The following is a 13,979-nucleotide window of genomic DNA, read 5'->3' as shown; positions in this document are numbered from 1 at the left end:
GCACATAGCTCAAAACTTCATGGTTTGGTTTTGTTCTTTATTTTGTCGGCGTCATTTTTAAATAAAGAAAATGTACGCTTACCATGCTGCACCTTGGTCCAGTCCTTCAGCCATTACTTCACTAGTATGGCCTATTTATCGTCTTTCCTCCTCACGCCATTTGCACACTCTGTACTGTACAGTATATAGACTTTTTCTATTGTGTTATTGACTGTACATTTGTTTATTCCATGTGTAACTCCGTGTTATTGTTTGTTTCGCACTGCTTTGCTTTATCTTGGCCAGGTCGCAGTTGTAAATGAGAACTTGTTCTCAACTGGCCTACTTGGTTAAATAAAAGTGAAAAATAAACGTCATAAGTCATAAAAAAAAATATTACAGGGAATTCGCTTAAGAAATTAAAAAAATTCTCAGCCTCATGGCAAAATGTGTAGAAGAGCAAGAAATTAGCTCACGTATTCTAGAATATTGGGGAGAAACTTGATTTTTAAGCTTAAGATTTATAATTTGTGGAATTCTATGAGGAAAATATATGTTTTGGGAATTTTCATGTCAGCTCTACGACCGGAAATGCCCTTGATTGGAGCAGAGGATCCCAATTTCAAACTCTCCAATAAAGTGTTTAAAATCTGCCAATAATGGATGTTAACTGAAAAAATATATTATGTAGTTTATTGAAATAGCCCTTTGTGACTTTTATAGAATAGTTCTCTCAAAACTGTGATTCCTAAAAGATGAGTCCAGCGATTTGGTCAACTTCGTCAGATTTTTCTAAAATCCTGAATTCATCAGGAATGAGCAGGGTCAGCTATACCATAAGGACCCCTTATTCATGTCCTCGTTACATGTAGTGTAGCAAGACCACTCATGGTCTGTAAAGTTCTCTACTTTTGAGAACCTTCCAGAAGGACAACTATCTCTGCAGCACTCCACCAATCAGGCTTTTATGGTAGAGTGGCCAGAAGGAAGCCACTCCTCAGTAAAAGGCACATGACAGCCCGCTTGGAGTTTGCCAAAAGGCACCTAAAGGACTCAGACCTTTAGTCTCTGGTCTAATGAAACCAAAATTGAACTCTTTGGAGTCTGTAATCTCTGCCAAAGGTGCTTCAAAAAAGTACTGAGTAAAGGGTCTGAATACTTATGTAAATGTGATATTGCCATTATTTATTTTTAATACATTTGCAAAAATTTAGAAAACCCCGTTTTTGCTTTGTCATTATGGGGTGTTGTGTGTAGATTGATGAGGGTGAAAAACAATTTAATCCATTTTAGAATAAGGCTGTAATATAACAAAATGTGGAAAAAGTAAAAGGGTCTGAATACTTTTCGAATGCACTGTATTTGCTGTGCTAGAGATAATGTTTGCTTAAAAACGTTTTATGTTCTAAATCTAGAAAAACATGGAAAATAAATTTGCCCTGATTCATTTAATAGCGATTTAAAAACAAAACAAAAAGAAGTTTGGAGATTTGTATTACATATTTGAATATTCTAATGTTACAATTAAACAATCAATTGTAAAAATGAAATGCCTTTATGGTGCCTGATGGAGTTGACATAAATCTAGTAAGTTTCATTTTATGATTATGATGATTTTTTAATTAACAGGCTGTTCCTTTACATGGTGTGATAGCTGATACTTTGGTCTATGAAAATACATATGAGGGAACTTTTACAGATGCATCATTGAGAGCATCCTGTCGGGCTGTATGGTAGCTGCACCGTCCACACTCACAGGGTTCTCCAGAGGGTGGTGCAGTCTGCCCAACGCATCGCTGTCTGCCCCACAGGACATCTACAGTACCTAGTGCCACAGGAAGGCCAAGAAGATCATCAAGGACCTCAGCCACCCGAGCCATGGCCTGTTCACCCTGCTACCATTCAGAAGGCGAGGTCAATATAGGTGCATCAAACCTTGGACAGAAATGCTGAAAAACAGATTTTAACTCAAGGCCATCAGGCTATTTCATAGTCACCACCAATGTTTCCTCTAAACTGCTCACGGGCGTGCAGTAGCCCCGAGACTGCCCCGTAGAGCACAGAATAAATATCAGCCCAGGGAGAGAAGCAGCATATTGAACTTTTTGTTAAGTTTTCCCTTTTCGTTAAGACTATCAACATTTCCCTTTACTGTGGCAAATGTGATCGAATCAATGCAATATTAGTCACTTTCATTGCAACATTCCTGAAACAAAACGAATTACGGAAGAGATTGTGTTGTAGGCACAACGCATCAGAGTAGGATTCTGTTGTGCACGACTCAGCCGGTACTCTACACAGACTGGTGCTGCATAACCAGTAAGGCCCATACGAAAATAGATCATTGCCATATATGGATATGTGCTATTTACTTTGAACTGAAAGGTTTACAGCTGTGGACGTGAGTCGATGAGCTTGTTTTGAGATCAAAGCAAGAGCTGCGTGTAGCCACTTGTGCACATTTTGTTCATATCTTTTGTTAGTTAGTGACTTATTAGACCAGTTATAGATAATGTGTAGTCAGCAATAGGGGAGTGATTGCTTCCTGCAAGAGCACAAAACGTGTACATTTCTAGATCTATTTGAAAAGCAAGTCATATAAAGAGCATTTTTTTGTCTTAAAGGTGCAGTGTTCTATTTTGAGACAGGCTTGAATACATTCTGTAGCCAATAGACAGAGGGTAGGATAATTTTGTCTGATTCTCTGTAATAATGGTATGGGAATAATAATGCATTTTATTTTGTAAAGTGGTTTCTTGCATCAAACAACACAACAACAAGTTCAGTCACCTCCATGTCTGAAGGACAAGTGGATAAACAGGCTAATGTCAAGCCCTGCATGTTTTCTTTCAAAAGTCTCATGGAGCGTAGGCTTACGTTGAACTACATTGAACTGCTACTGTAGGCTGAATGATAGAACAGCTGTTTTCATGTTAAAATGTTATGGGATGCATCACTTTCTCCATTGTTTTTTTTAATGATCAAATAGCCACAGTAGCCTACTTGGCCACTGTTATAACTTTAACTTAAAGCAGGTACAGCCTCCGTGTTCACAGGGTTCCAGTTTGAGCTCAGCAGGCCTGAAATTTGATCAGTGTCGATTATTTTTTTTATGGAACATTGGTCACCACTAGCTTCCCTCCGCCCAGTACCCTGCCCTGAACTTTAGTCACTAGCCGGGCTACCACCCGGTTACTCTACCATGCACCTTAAAGGCTGCTACCCTACGTACATAATCAATGAACACTGGTCACTTTAATAATGTTCACATACTGTTATACCCACTTCATATGTAAATACTGTATTCTAGTCAAGGCCCATTGTATTTAACTTTGCTGTACAGATGCTATTATTCAGATATACTACATATTCTATCATATTGTCTATACATTCCATCAAATATATATATATATATTTATATTTTTACTCCGGACATTACTCGTCCTAATTTTTCTATATTTCTTAATTAGATTCTTTAACTTTTTTAGATTTGTGTGTATTGTTAGATATTACTGTACTGTTGGAGCTAGGAAAACAAGCATTTCGCTACACTCGCAATAACATCTGCTAATCAGTTGAAGGCTTTCAGTTGTACAACAAACTAGGTATCTCCCTTTCCCTTTAAATATGTGTATGCAACCAATCACATTTGATTTGATTCGAAGTTTACCAGCAGCGACTGAATTTAGAGCAAAAGTCTCTGGATAGTGCTGCCACTCTCAGGAAAGACACTGCAATGGTAGACTACAGAAGGGACAGGGTGTCTGTGAAAGCCTCTAGATCAGGGCTCTCCAACCCTGTTCCTGGAGAGTAGCTACAGTCCTGTAGATTTTCACTCCAACCCTAATCTACCACACCTGATTTTAATAATTAGCTGGTTGATAACACCAGGTTAGTTACAACTGGGGTTTGGGCGAAAACCTACAGGACGGTAACTCTCCAGGAACAGAGTTTGAGACTCCTGCTCTAGATACTGCAGTTTGTCATGAAATAGTGTCATCCTATCTATATACATCCACTGATAGGAGAAGAGCAGCGACTCACCTGAGTGAATTTCTCAGTAACCCCGTGTGTGCGGTCCATCAGTTTACACGGGGCAATTATGTCCATCTCTGCGGACGGGTGGGCCACCAGGGGGTTGGGCCTGTATTCAAGTGGGTTGACCTGTGTCACGTGACTAAAGGTCCGGAAGCGGATAAGGTTCGGGTCAGACGTGGTGTCAGATGTAACATTACGCAGGCTGGACTTCATACAGGTCATTCTGCCTGAGAAGGAATATATGTTGATGATAGTGTTAGACTTAGAAGTCTAGGCTTACTCCCTGTTTATTTCATTGCCAGTAACATAGAGTTGAAGGCGATTTGTGCATGACACAATACATAGTTATGTTGAACAGATGGAACATTAACGTAAGACAAGGATTCATCAATTACATGATTTATGAGCTCCTCTTTCATCCTCAAATGTCTCCATACAGCTCCTGACAGCCCCGCCTTTTTTATGTGTCCCATACATGTCCTCAACCTGTCCTGTCCCTTCACCTGTCCTTGCCCGTGCCCCCGCCCCCCATCCTTATCTCTGTCCTATGCCCACGAACCCTATCCCCTGTTCTCGTCTCTGTCTCCTCCTCTACCTGTGCTGCTGGGCCGCGTCTGGAGCTTCCCGTGCCAGCTGGCCCGTCCCCTCCGGATCTTGATGCCGTCCACGGAGGAGACGTGCCGCAGACTGCAGAGGCTCTCACATGAGTGGCTGGGCGTCACAATGCAGTTGGAGCCACATTCCTCATCCATCCGGAGGCAGTGCAGCCTGGGGGAGGACTGGGAGAAGCCCAGGGACAGGGCTGGGGGAGCATCGGATGTGTCTGTGGAGGGCAAGATGGACTCACCTATAAACACATATGAAATAAGTAAGCATTAAATAAGTAAATGAGAATGTGTTCTCAGTCAACTTACCTGGTAAAATAAGGGTAAAATAAATCAAATTAACATATGACAGCCTCTGCATTATCAGGGACTAACACTTCTCCAGCAGTGTAGGAGGGCACAAGGCTGAAGTCCATTTAGCAAACACTTTCATCCAAAGTGACTTAAAGTACAGTGAATGCATACGTTTTAGTACATGTGACCATAGTGGGAAACAAACCCACACCCTGGTGTTGCTCCCACCATGCTCTTACCAACTGAGCCACAAAGGACCACTCACCTCCCAGCAGGGCTCTCTGGTCCTCATCCCTGTGTAGTACCCCGGTGCCACCCAGATGCCGGCGCTCTGGCGGGGACAGCAGCTTTTTCAGTGCCACAGACTCATGACCCAGAGTAAGGAGGTCCCGCTGGTGGCCCAGCTTGGTGTCGTTCTCCAGGGACTGTTTACTCCTGCTGAGGGGGCGGACCAAGGTGGAGCGCAGGCGAAACCTATTCCGACATTCTGCACGTCAAAGGGAAAAGGTGGGCGATTACAGTTTCTGAATACACTACACCATAACAATGTCATTAAAATACTTTAATCTCTAAGATTTTACGGGAAAATCTTTGGACCCTACTCATTAACACACAGCGGATGTGCTTTGCTTACTTAGGGTCAGCCAGGGGATGGGCAACTTGTGGTTGAACTCTCTAGTTGGGGACCTGGGAATATGTGGATCAGTGGGAAGCTCGAAGTTGAGGATGAAAATGATCAGCAAGCCATCCTCATTTTTCACTGGCACCACATCGATTTTACAGGAGAAACACACACCTGGACACACACACACACCACCACCAGTGAGCAAACATGATTGTATTTTAGGGCGTGCATACCAAAGTTCCCCTCAAGAGGGAGACACACAACATCAGATGAGAGCTGCATTGATATGCCATGGAGTGGGTTTCCTCAAGGATACAATATTTACATTAAGGAAATATATTAGTCCTGTAAATTGTCCGTCCTATGAATATGATTATCTTCTCAATCCTTCTCTCTCTCTGTTAGTGAATGAATGTCAGTCAGTGCTGTTTATGTGAGTTGTCACAGAGTACTTATATGAGAGAAGAAAATAATGTTGCAGTGAAACAAATAAAGTATTTATTGTTATCATTCAATATTCAGGATAGAACTATAGACTGCATAATATTGTAAGCATGTCTTGTGATGTAACTAGGTGAGTAACTCCTACACATCCCGTCTCAGTCCAACTGTGTCAGGTGACAGTGATAGCAACCTGGTAGAGAGCTAAAGCTTTACCAGGAGCCAAACTAATCTGGCTTCCCCTGGGAGAACGGGAGAGGAGGAATAGGAGAGCGAGATAAAGAGAGAGAGGGGGTTAGAGAGAGCGAGGAGGTTAGGGAGAGGGAGGGGATTATAGAGAGGGGGGAGAGAGGGAGAGGGTAGTAGGGAGAGCAAGGGGATTAGGTAGAGCAAGAGAGAGAGGGGGGGCATGGAGGGCACTGACTGACTGTAGGTATGGGGAGGAGGTAGTCAGAAAACGCTGTAGCATGAAGGACACAGGACAGGCCTGACAGGGACAGTACTGAGGACAGGAGGAATATTCTGAATTATCACCCCTCCTCAATTAGAGCTCTAACATGGCTCTTTATTCTACCTTAATTCATCTCATTGATATCACACACCGTACTGCAAAACCATCTGCTACTAAACCCTTTGTTCTGGGCACACCACATCTATAATCTACACAGATTTACAGCATATTGGATAGGCTAAGTCACCTTTGACATGTGGAGCACACCATTAACTGATAGATCATAACCATGATGACCCTATCGAAAACTGCTACACAAAGGATTTGACTGAAATCATTGGCTGGAATTATAAGAGTCCCAAGTGGAAAAAGTGACCCAAATAAACCGGTACAAAAAAATGTAAACATACGTTAGCATAATGTATAACATATTTTTTTGTTCCCGCAGGAGATATTACAACTGCCTTGTCCTTGGTTCTTTATCTGGGGCATTAAGGAAACAAGATCATAGTTTACATGAAGAACATAAGCACCATATAAACCAAAATAAATTATAGGATTATATCCCGGAAAAGATTACCCCTCCACCATCTCTCTCTCCCTGTCTTTCTCTCCCTCTGTCTTTCTCTCCTTCTGTCATTCTCTCCCCCCCTTCTCTTCCATCCTTCCACCCTCCCTCCCTCATCATCACAAACGGTGAATTACTCATTGGAGATGTCTCTTTCTCTTCTTAAAGTATTTACATATTAGCTTGAGGAGAGAGCTGAACTATTGGTCTGTTTGTGCCGCTACTATCTTATCTCAGTCTGCAATAACACAGCCAGGGGGACAGCTGAGCTGTTCAGACTGCTTAAAACTGGAACAGGACCAGAGATGCCTGACAGAATTATGGACATACCTGTTAGAATCATCCAATAATCAGTGGTGGAAAAAGTACCCAACGGTCATACTTAAGTAAAAATAAAGATACCCTATTAGTAAATGACTCAAGTAAAAATCACCTAGTATAATTCTACTTGAGTAAAAGTCTAAAAGTATTTGGTGTAAAATATACTTAAGTATCAAAATTAAAAGTATGCTTTCAAATTCCTTATATTAAGCAAACCAGCACCATTTTCTAGTTTTTTTTTTAATTTAGGGAAAGCCACAGGCACACTCCAACATTCAGACATCATTTACAAACGAAGCATGTGTGTTTAGTGAGTCCACCAGATCAGAGTCCATAGGAATGACCATGGATATTCATTTGACACAGGTGTGAATTGGACTATTTTCCTGTCCTGCTAAGCATTCAAAATGTAACAAGTACTTTTGGGTGTCAATGAAAATGTATGAAGCAAAAAGTACAATATTTTCTTAAGGAATGTAGTGTAGTAAATATAAAAGTAGTCAAAAATATAAATAGTAAAGTAAAGTACCGACACCCCAAAAAACTACTGAAGTAGTACTTTAAAGTATTTTTGCTTAAGTACTTTACACCACTGCCAATAAAACTGCTCATCCAGCCAGCATGAATACGTATCATTAAGTGATGGCAGAACAATGACACGTCAATGAGAGACAGATCGCATTCCAGCAGATCCCAACGTAGATAAGGAGTTGAGATTGGGTCTGTCTGATACAGTATATATAGAATGTTCATCAAATTCATCACAAGTGTAGATACTGCAGTAGATCATTGAGAGAATGCTAAGGATTGATACTAGGTGTGGATACTGTTCATGAAGATGACCCTTAAGGGTTTGGCAGAACAGAGCTAGTATTTGGGATGTATTATATACCCCCTTATGGGCCCTGGTCGAAAGTGGTGCACTATATAGGGACTGGGGTGCCATTTGGGATGTAGCCCTACCTACTGGGCACACACTGGTTGAATCAATGTTGTTTTCACGTCATGTCAATGAAATTATGTTGAACCAACGTGGAATAGATGTTGAATTGAAGTCTGTGCCCAGTGTGTAGTATCTACTAGAGAGGAAATGAGTCTTGGGGATAATTGGACAATGAATGTTAATAAAAGGCTGGTTCTGCTCTCAGAGGAGAATCACCTTATTGATCTGTGGAACTCAGTGTTCTCACAGAGAAGAATTAGACGAGAGGCTAGGACCGTGGCCCGAAAGGAAATAACAAGTCCCACGCAATGAGAAGTACCTAAAACAACAATTACTTTGTGTGAGATCCCCTATTGAGTACGTAAGAGCAAAGGAAAACTAATCTCTGTACAATTAACTCTAAAACAGATTTTAAGACTAATCCACCTTTGGCTTGGCAACAAAATCCCACAGAATCACTGTTTCACTTGAACAAACATAGCATGACTCAGTTTGGATTCTGAGAATACATTTTACAAAAATATAGCACCAATGACCACTGTACCAATCCTTAATTCAGAAATGTATAGTTATTTTAGAGCAAAAAAAAAACATCGGAAGTCAGCTATACGTGTAACGGTTTTCTTGAGTCGAAGGAGAGGAGGACCAAAATGCAGCGTGGCTATTTAGATTCATGTTTAATGAAAAAAAGAACACTAACAGTACAAAAACAATAAACGTAACGAGAAAACCTAAACAGCCTATACTAGTGCAAACTAACACGGAGACAGGAACAATCACCCACAAACCCCAACACCAAACAAGCTACCTAAATATGGTTCCCAACCAGAGACAATGACTAACACCTGCCTCTGATTGAGAACCATATCAGACCAGACATAGAAATAGACAAACAAGACATCCAACATAGAATACCCACTCAGATCACACCCTGACCAAACAAAACATAGAAACATACAAAGCAAACTATGGTCAGGGTGTGACAATACGTGTGAACACATCTATGAAAAGTCAGAAATGAGTAATGTACACTCATAATAGCCATTCACAATGCCCTGTAAGTCATCACTAATAATAACCAGCAGCTCGGGACAGAGGGGCGGAAGCTCGGGACAGAGGGGCGGAAGCTCAGGACAGAGGGGCGGAAGCTCTGGACAGAAGGGCTGAGGGGGTCTGGTGCCTCTGGGCTGAGGGGGTCTGGCGCCTCTGGGCTGAGGGGGTCTGGCGCCTCTGGGCTGAGGGGGTCTGGCGCCTCTGGGCTGAGGGGCTCTGGCGCCTCTGGGCTGAGGGGCTCTGGCGCCTCTGGGCTGAGGGGCTCTGGGCTGAGGGGGTCTGGCGCCTCTGGGCTGAGGGGGTCTGGCGCCTCTGGGCTGACTGGCGGCACTGGCGGCCCCTGGCTGACTGGCGGCCCCCCGAGACTGGCGGCACTGGCGGCTCCTTGCAGACTGGCGGCACTGGCGGCTCCTTGCAGACTGGCGGCACTGGCGGCGCTGGGCAGACGGGAAGCTCCGGCAATGCTGGAGAGGAGGAAGGCTTCGGCAGCGCTGGACAGGCGGGAGCACCTGTAAGGATGAGCCGGAGAGACAGCCTGGTGCGGGGGGCTGCCACCGGAGGGCTGGTGCTTGGAGGTGGTGACGGATAAACCGGACCGTGCAGGCGCCCTGGAGCTCTTGAGCACCGAGCCTGCCCAACCCTACCTGGTTGCATGCTCCCGGTCGCCCTGCCAGTGCCGCGAGGTGGAATAGCCCGCACTGGGCTATGCAGGTGAACCGGGGACACCATGCGCAAGGCTGGTGCCATGTAAGCCGGCCCAAGGAGACGCACTGGAGACCAGATGTGTAGAGCCGGCTTCATGGCACTTGGCTCCATGCCCACTCTAGCCCGGCCGATACGCGGAGCTTGAATGTATCGCCCCGGGCTATGCACCCGCACTGGGGACACCGTGCGCTACACAGCATAACACGGTGCCTGCCCGGTCTCTCCAGCCCCCTGGTAAGCACAGAAAGTTGGCTCAGGTCTCCTACCTGGCTTCGCCACACTTCCTGTGTGCCCCCCCCCAAGAAATTTTTGGGGCTGACTCTCGGGCTTCCATCCATGCCGCCGTGCTGCCTCCTCATACCAGCGCCTCTCCGCCTTACCACCTCCAGCTCTTCTTTGGGGTGGCGATATTCTCCAGGCTGTGCCCAGGGTCCTTTACCATCGAACTCATCCTCCCATGTCCATTCCTCCTCGCGCTGCTCCTGCTGCTGCCCGTTACCACGCAGCTTGGTCCTGTTGTGGTGGGTGATTCTGTAACGGTTTTCGAAGGAGAGGAGGACCAAAATGCAGCATGGCTATTTAGATTCATGTTTAATGAAAAAAAGAACACGAACAGTACAAAAACAATAAAAGTAACGAAAAAAAGCCTATTTTTTATTTTTTTTTTTTATAATTTATTACATTCAATACCATTCATTCTTTACAACTCATAATTTTCATTCATACTTCAATAATGGTATTTTAATTTAACTAAACAAAAACCCCAAACAAAACCTCAGGGGAGCATCTTCCCTCCCCGTCACCCTACAAACTACCTTTCCCTATCTCCCCGTCCCTAATCTATCCCCTTACAAATCTAAATAACACCCAGCCCTAAACCCCCCTTCCACCTCTCCCGAGCAGCATGCTGCCCCCACTTCCTCTCCTCCCTCTTCATCCTCCCCCTCAAATCTCCTTCCATCCTCCTCAATATACCTTCCACCCCCCAATCTCTCCCTGTCTTCACCATGTTCTGCCTGGCTTCCCACAGCCCCCGTTTAAAGAGACTCATGAGAAGCCAGAGCAGAAACCTGTCCCTATCCGTCCCTCTCGCTCTCCCTACACCTCTCTCTAACCTGGCGCACGTCAATACAAAATCCCCCCTTACCAAACCTAACAACACCCGTGCCCTAGCCCATACTACTCCGGCAAAGGCACAGTCCCAAAAGACATGGCGCACAGTCTCCTCCCTGCCACAAGAGGATCTTGGACAGGTGGGGGATTGCACCAAACTATACAGGTACATGATGGAACGTACCGGCAAGCACTTATAGAGGCTCAACCAATTCAGGTCCTTGAGCCTGTTGTCCAGACCCCATGCCTGCACCCCCTCCCAGAACACTTCCGAGATGCCCACTACAGACGCCGGACTCCCTGCCTTTCTGACCTCCTCGTACAGGTGCCTGTGATCTAAACCTACTAGGGCAACTTCAACCTCAGGGTGCGCACGCAGCCACTTGGCCGCATGACCAAAGTGCCACGGCAGCTGTTCCGCCCGAGGACCCGTGTTAGACCACACCATTACGCTTCTCGCCTGATACGAGAAGAACACCCGCAGGAGGTAACCGGACGGGTGTATCACTGGATGAGCAAGCTCCGTTAACAAGAAAAAAACAAAAATTGCATCCAGCTTGAGGGGGAAATGTGGTACCCCCCTACCTCCCTCCCCGATGGGACAGAGCATGCGTGCCCTGGCGACCCACTCGCACCTGCCACTCCACATAAACTGAAACACAAGCCTCACTAGAGGCCTCCTCAGACAAGCCGGCAATGGGTAGATGTATGCTAAATACAAAAGAGACGGCAACACATCCACCTTTAGGACCAGGACTTCGCCCATAAAAGACAAATACCTAGCTTTCCACATTGCTAGCTTCCTCTGTACCACTGCGATACGCATGTTCCAGTTTAGTGTCGCTGAGCCAGAGGTCTCAAAATGGACCCCGAGAATCCTCAGGGCCCCCTCACAGAGAGATAACCCCCCAGGCACATCCGTTCTACCGCGCCATCTTCCTAAAAACTTGACGGAAGTCTTTGCATGGTTCAGAACTGCTCCCGACGTGCGGGTGAAATCCCCAAAGATGGCAAGGGACCTTGTCAGGCACGAGTCCTTGCACAACAGCAAGGAAGTGTCGTCGGCGTACTGCGTCATCTTAACACGCAGCCCACCACTTCCAGGGATCAGCAAACCTTCCACCCCTGTGTCTGCCCTAATGGCAGCCCCCAGAGGCTCCATGTACAGAACGAAGAGGAGAGCCGAGAGTGGGCACCCCTGCCTGACCCCAGACGAGAGGTCAAACACGTCACCCAAGTGACTATTTACACTAACTCGGCACCCCGCTCCGACATATAATGTACGAATCCATCCTATGAACTTCTCCCCAAATCCTAATCGACCTAACACTCAATAAAAAGGATCTATTCACGCGATCGAAGGCTTTCGCCTGATCTAGCGCTGCTACCATAAAAGGCAGTCCTCTATCTTCAACCCAAGCGATGGAGTCCCTGATTAACTGTAGGTTCCATCTAATAGAGTGGCCCTCTACCCCGCACGTCTGATCCTCATGAACGACGTAGGGAAGGGCTGTGCGCAACCGGTCTGCTAAAACCTTTGCAAGTAGCTTGTAATCTACACACAGCATGGTCAACGGCCGACAGTTGCCACGGTCTGTTACTTCCCCCTTCTTATATAAAAGTGACAGCACACCAACAGCCATTGATCCCCCAGGGACCCCCGTCTCAAGGATGGCCTTCAAGACTTCAAGGACCACTGGTCCAAGTATACCCCAAAACTTGAGATAAAACTCAGCCGGCAGCCCATCCATCCCAGGCACCTTCCCTTTTCCCATCCTCCTAAGAGCACTCTCAACCTCTTCTAGTGAGATCTGGGCCTCCATCACTTCTCTAATGTCTTCCGGCAACCGCCTGGACAAGTGTTCTAAAAACACATTTCCCTGCTCTACATCTATTTCCCTTTCCTTAAATAAACCTTGGAAATGATCAGTTGTCACCCTGACCATATCCTCTGGTTCTCTAACTATACTACCATTTTCTTCCCTAACACCATGCATTACCTTCCTACTCTGTCTTGCCCTAACCAACTTAAAGAACATAGCAGAACAAGTCTCATTATGTTCTAGAAAGCCACTATGCGCACGCTCCAGGAAAGCTCGAGCCTTCCGCTCCTGCAACTCCCTGAGCTGCGCCTTTAGGGTTGCGGATCTCTCCCAGTCAAACGACCCGCCGAGGTTGCCTGCCTCGTATTCGAGTTCAATTAACCTTTGGATACGATCCACCTCCCTCCTCTCCTCCCTTTTTTCCCTCTTGCAATACCCTATTATAAAAGCCCTAATCCTCACCTTAACTAATTCCCACCACTCTAACACCCCCTCGCACATGGACCGGAGGCCCTCAAGCCTCCAAAAGAAACCATAAAACCCGTCAACAAAAGCCTGCTCCTCCAGCACATCCCGATCTAGCTTCCAGTACCCCCTACCAAAGAGGCAGACTGGCGACCCCACCTGCAGGAGCACCCCGTCGTGATCCGAAAAGAAAACAGGCAACAGCCGCCCAGACAAACTACCCAAAGACCTGGGTACAAAAATATAGTCGAGCCTCCGCTCAACCCCCCTGGAGTTGCGCCATGTAGGACCGTCCATTTTCGGAGTAGTGTGCAGACCACCATCTACCAGACCATGGCAAGCCATTAGCCTGGCAATGGCGCCTGCACTGCTATCCCCCCCTCTTCCTAAATCTGTATTAAAATCCCCCCTATCACTAATTTCCTATTTGTGACACACAGGGGCGTCAGACAGTCCACCATCTCCCTCCTGTCTGCCACCACCTGTGGCCCATACACCACCACTAATCTAAATTTACAATCCCTTATCGTGACATCCACCCCTATAACCCTCCCC

At 45.7% G+C, this 13,979-nt stretch overlaps 1 protein-coding gene across 1 annotated transcript in view; it reads right to left on the bottom strand.

Annotated features, from left to right (window-relative positions):
• The window catches only part of LOC135558242 (potassium voltage-gated channel subfamily H member 2-like), a 71,999-nt gene that overhangs the window by 17,035 nt on the left and 40,985 nt on the right, over positions 1-13,979 (bottom strand). The window contains exons 3-6 of the mRNA XM_064991969.1: positions 5,551-5,712; positions 5,182-5,403; positions 4,613-4,864; positions 4,024-4,244 (exon numbers count right to left, since the gene is read on the bottom strand). Of these exons, the coding sequence (XP_064848041.1) occupies positions 4,024-4,244; positions 4,613-4,864; positions 5,182-5,403; positions 5,551-5,712 (857 nt within the window). The remainder of the gene's footprint in view (positions 1-4,023; positions 4,245-4,612; positions 4,865-5,181; positions 5,404-5,550; positions 5,713-13,979) is intronic.

The sequence above is a fragment of the Oncorhynchus masou genome, chromosome 17 (assembly GCF_036934945.1).
Source record: "Oncorhynchus masou masou isolate Uvic2021 chromosome 17, UVic_Omas_1.1, whole genome shotgun sequence".
Taxonomy (NCBI): Eukaryota; Metazoa; Chordata; class Actinopteri; order Salmoniformes; family Salmonidae; genus Oncorhynchus; species Oncorhynchus masou.
Note: the sequence above shows the minus strand (reverse complement) of the source record. Positions and strands in the feature narration are given on the sequence as shown.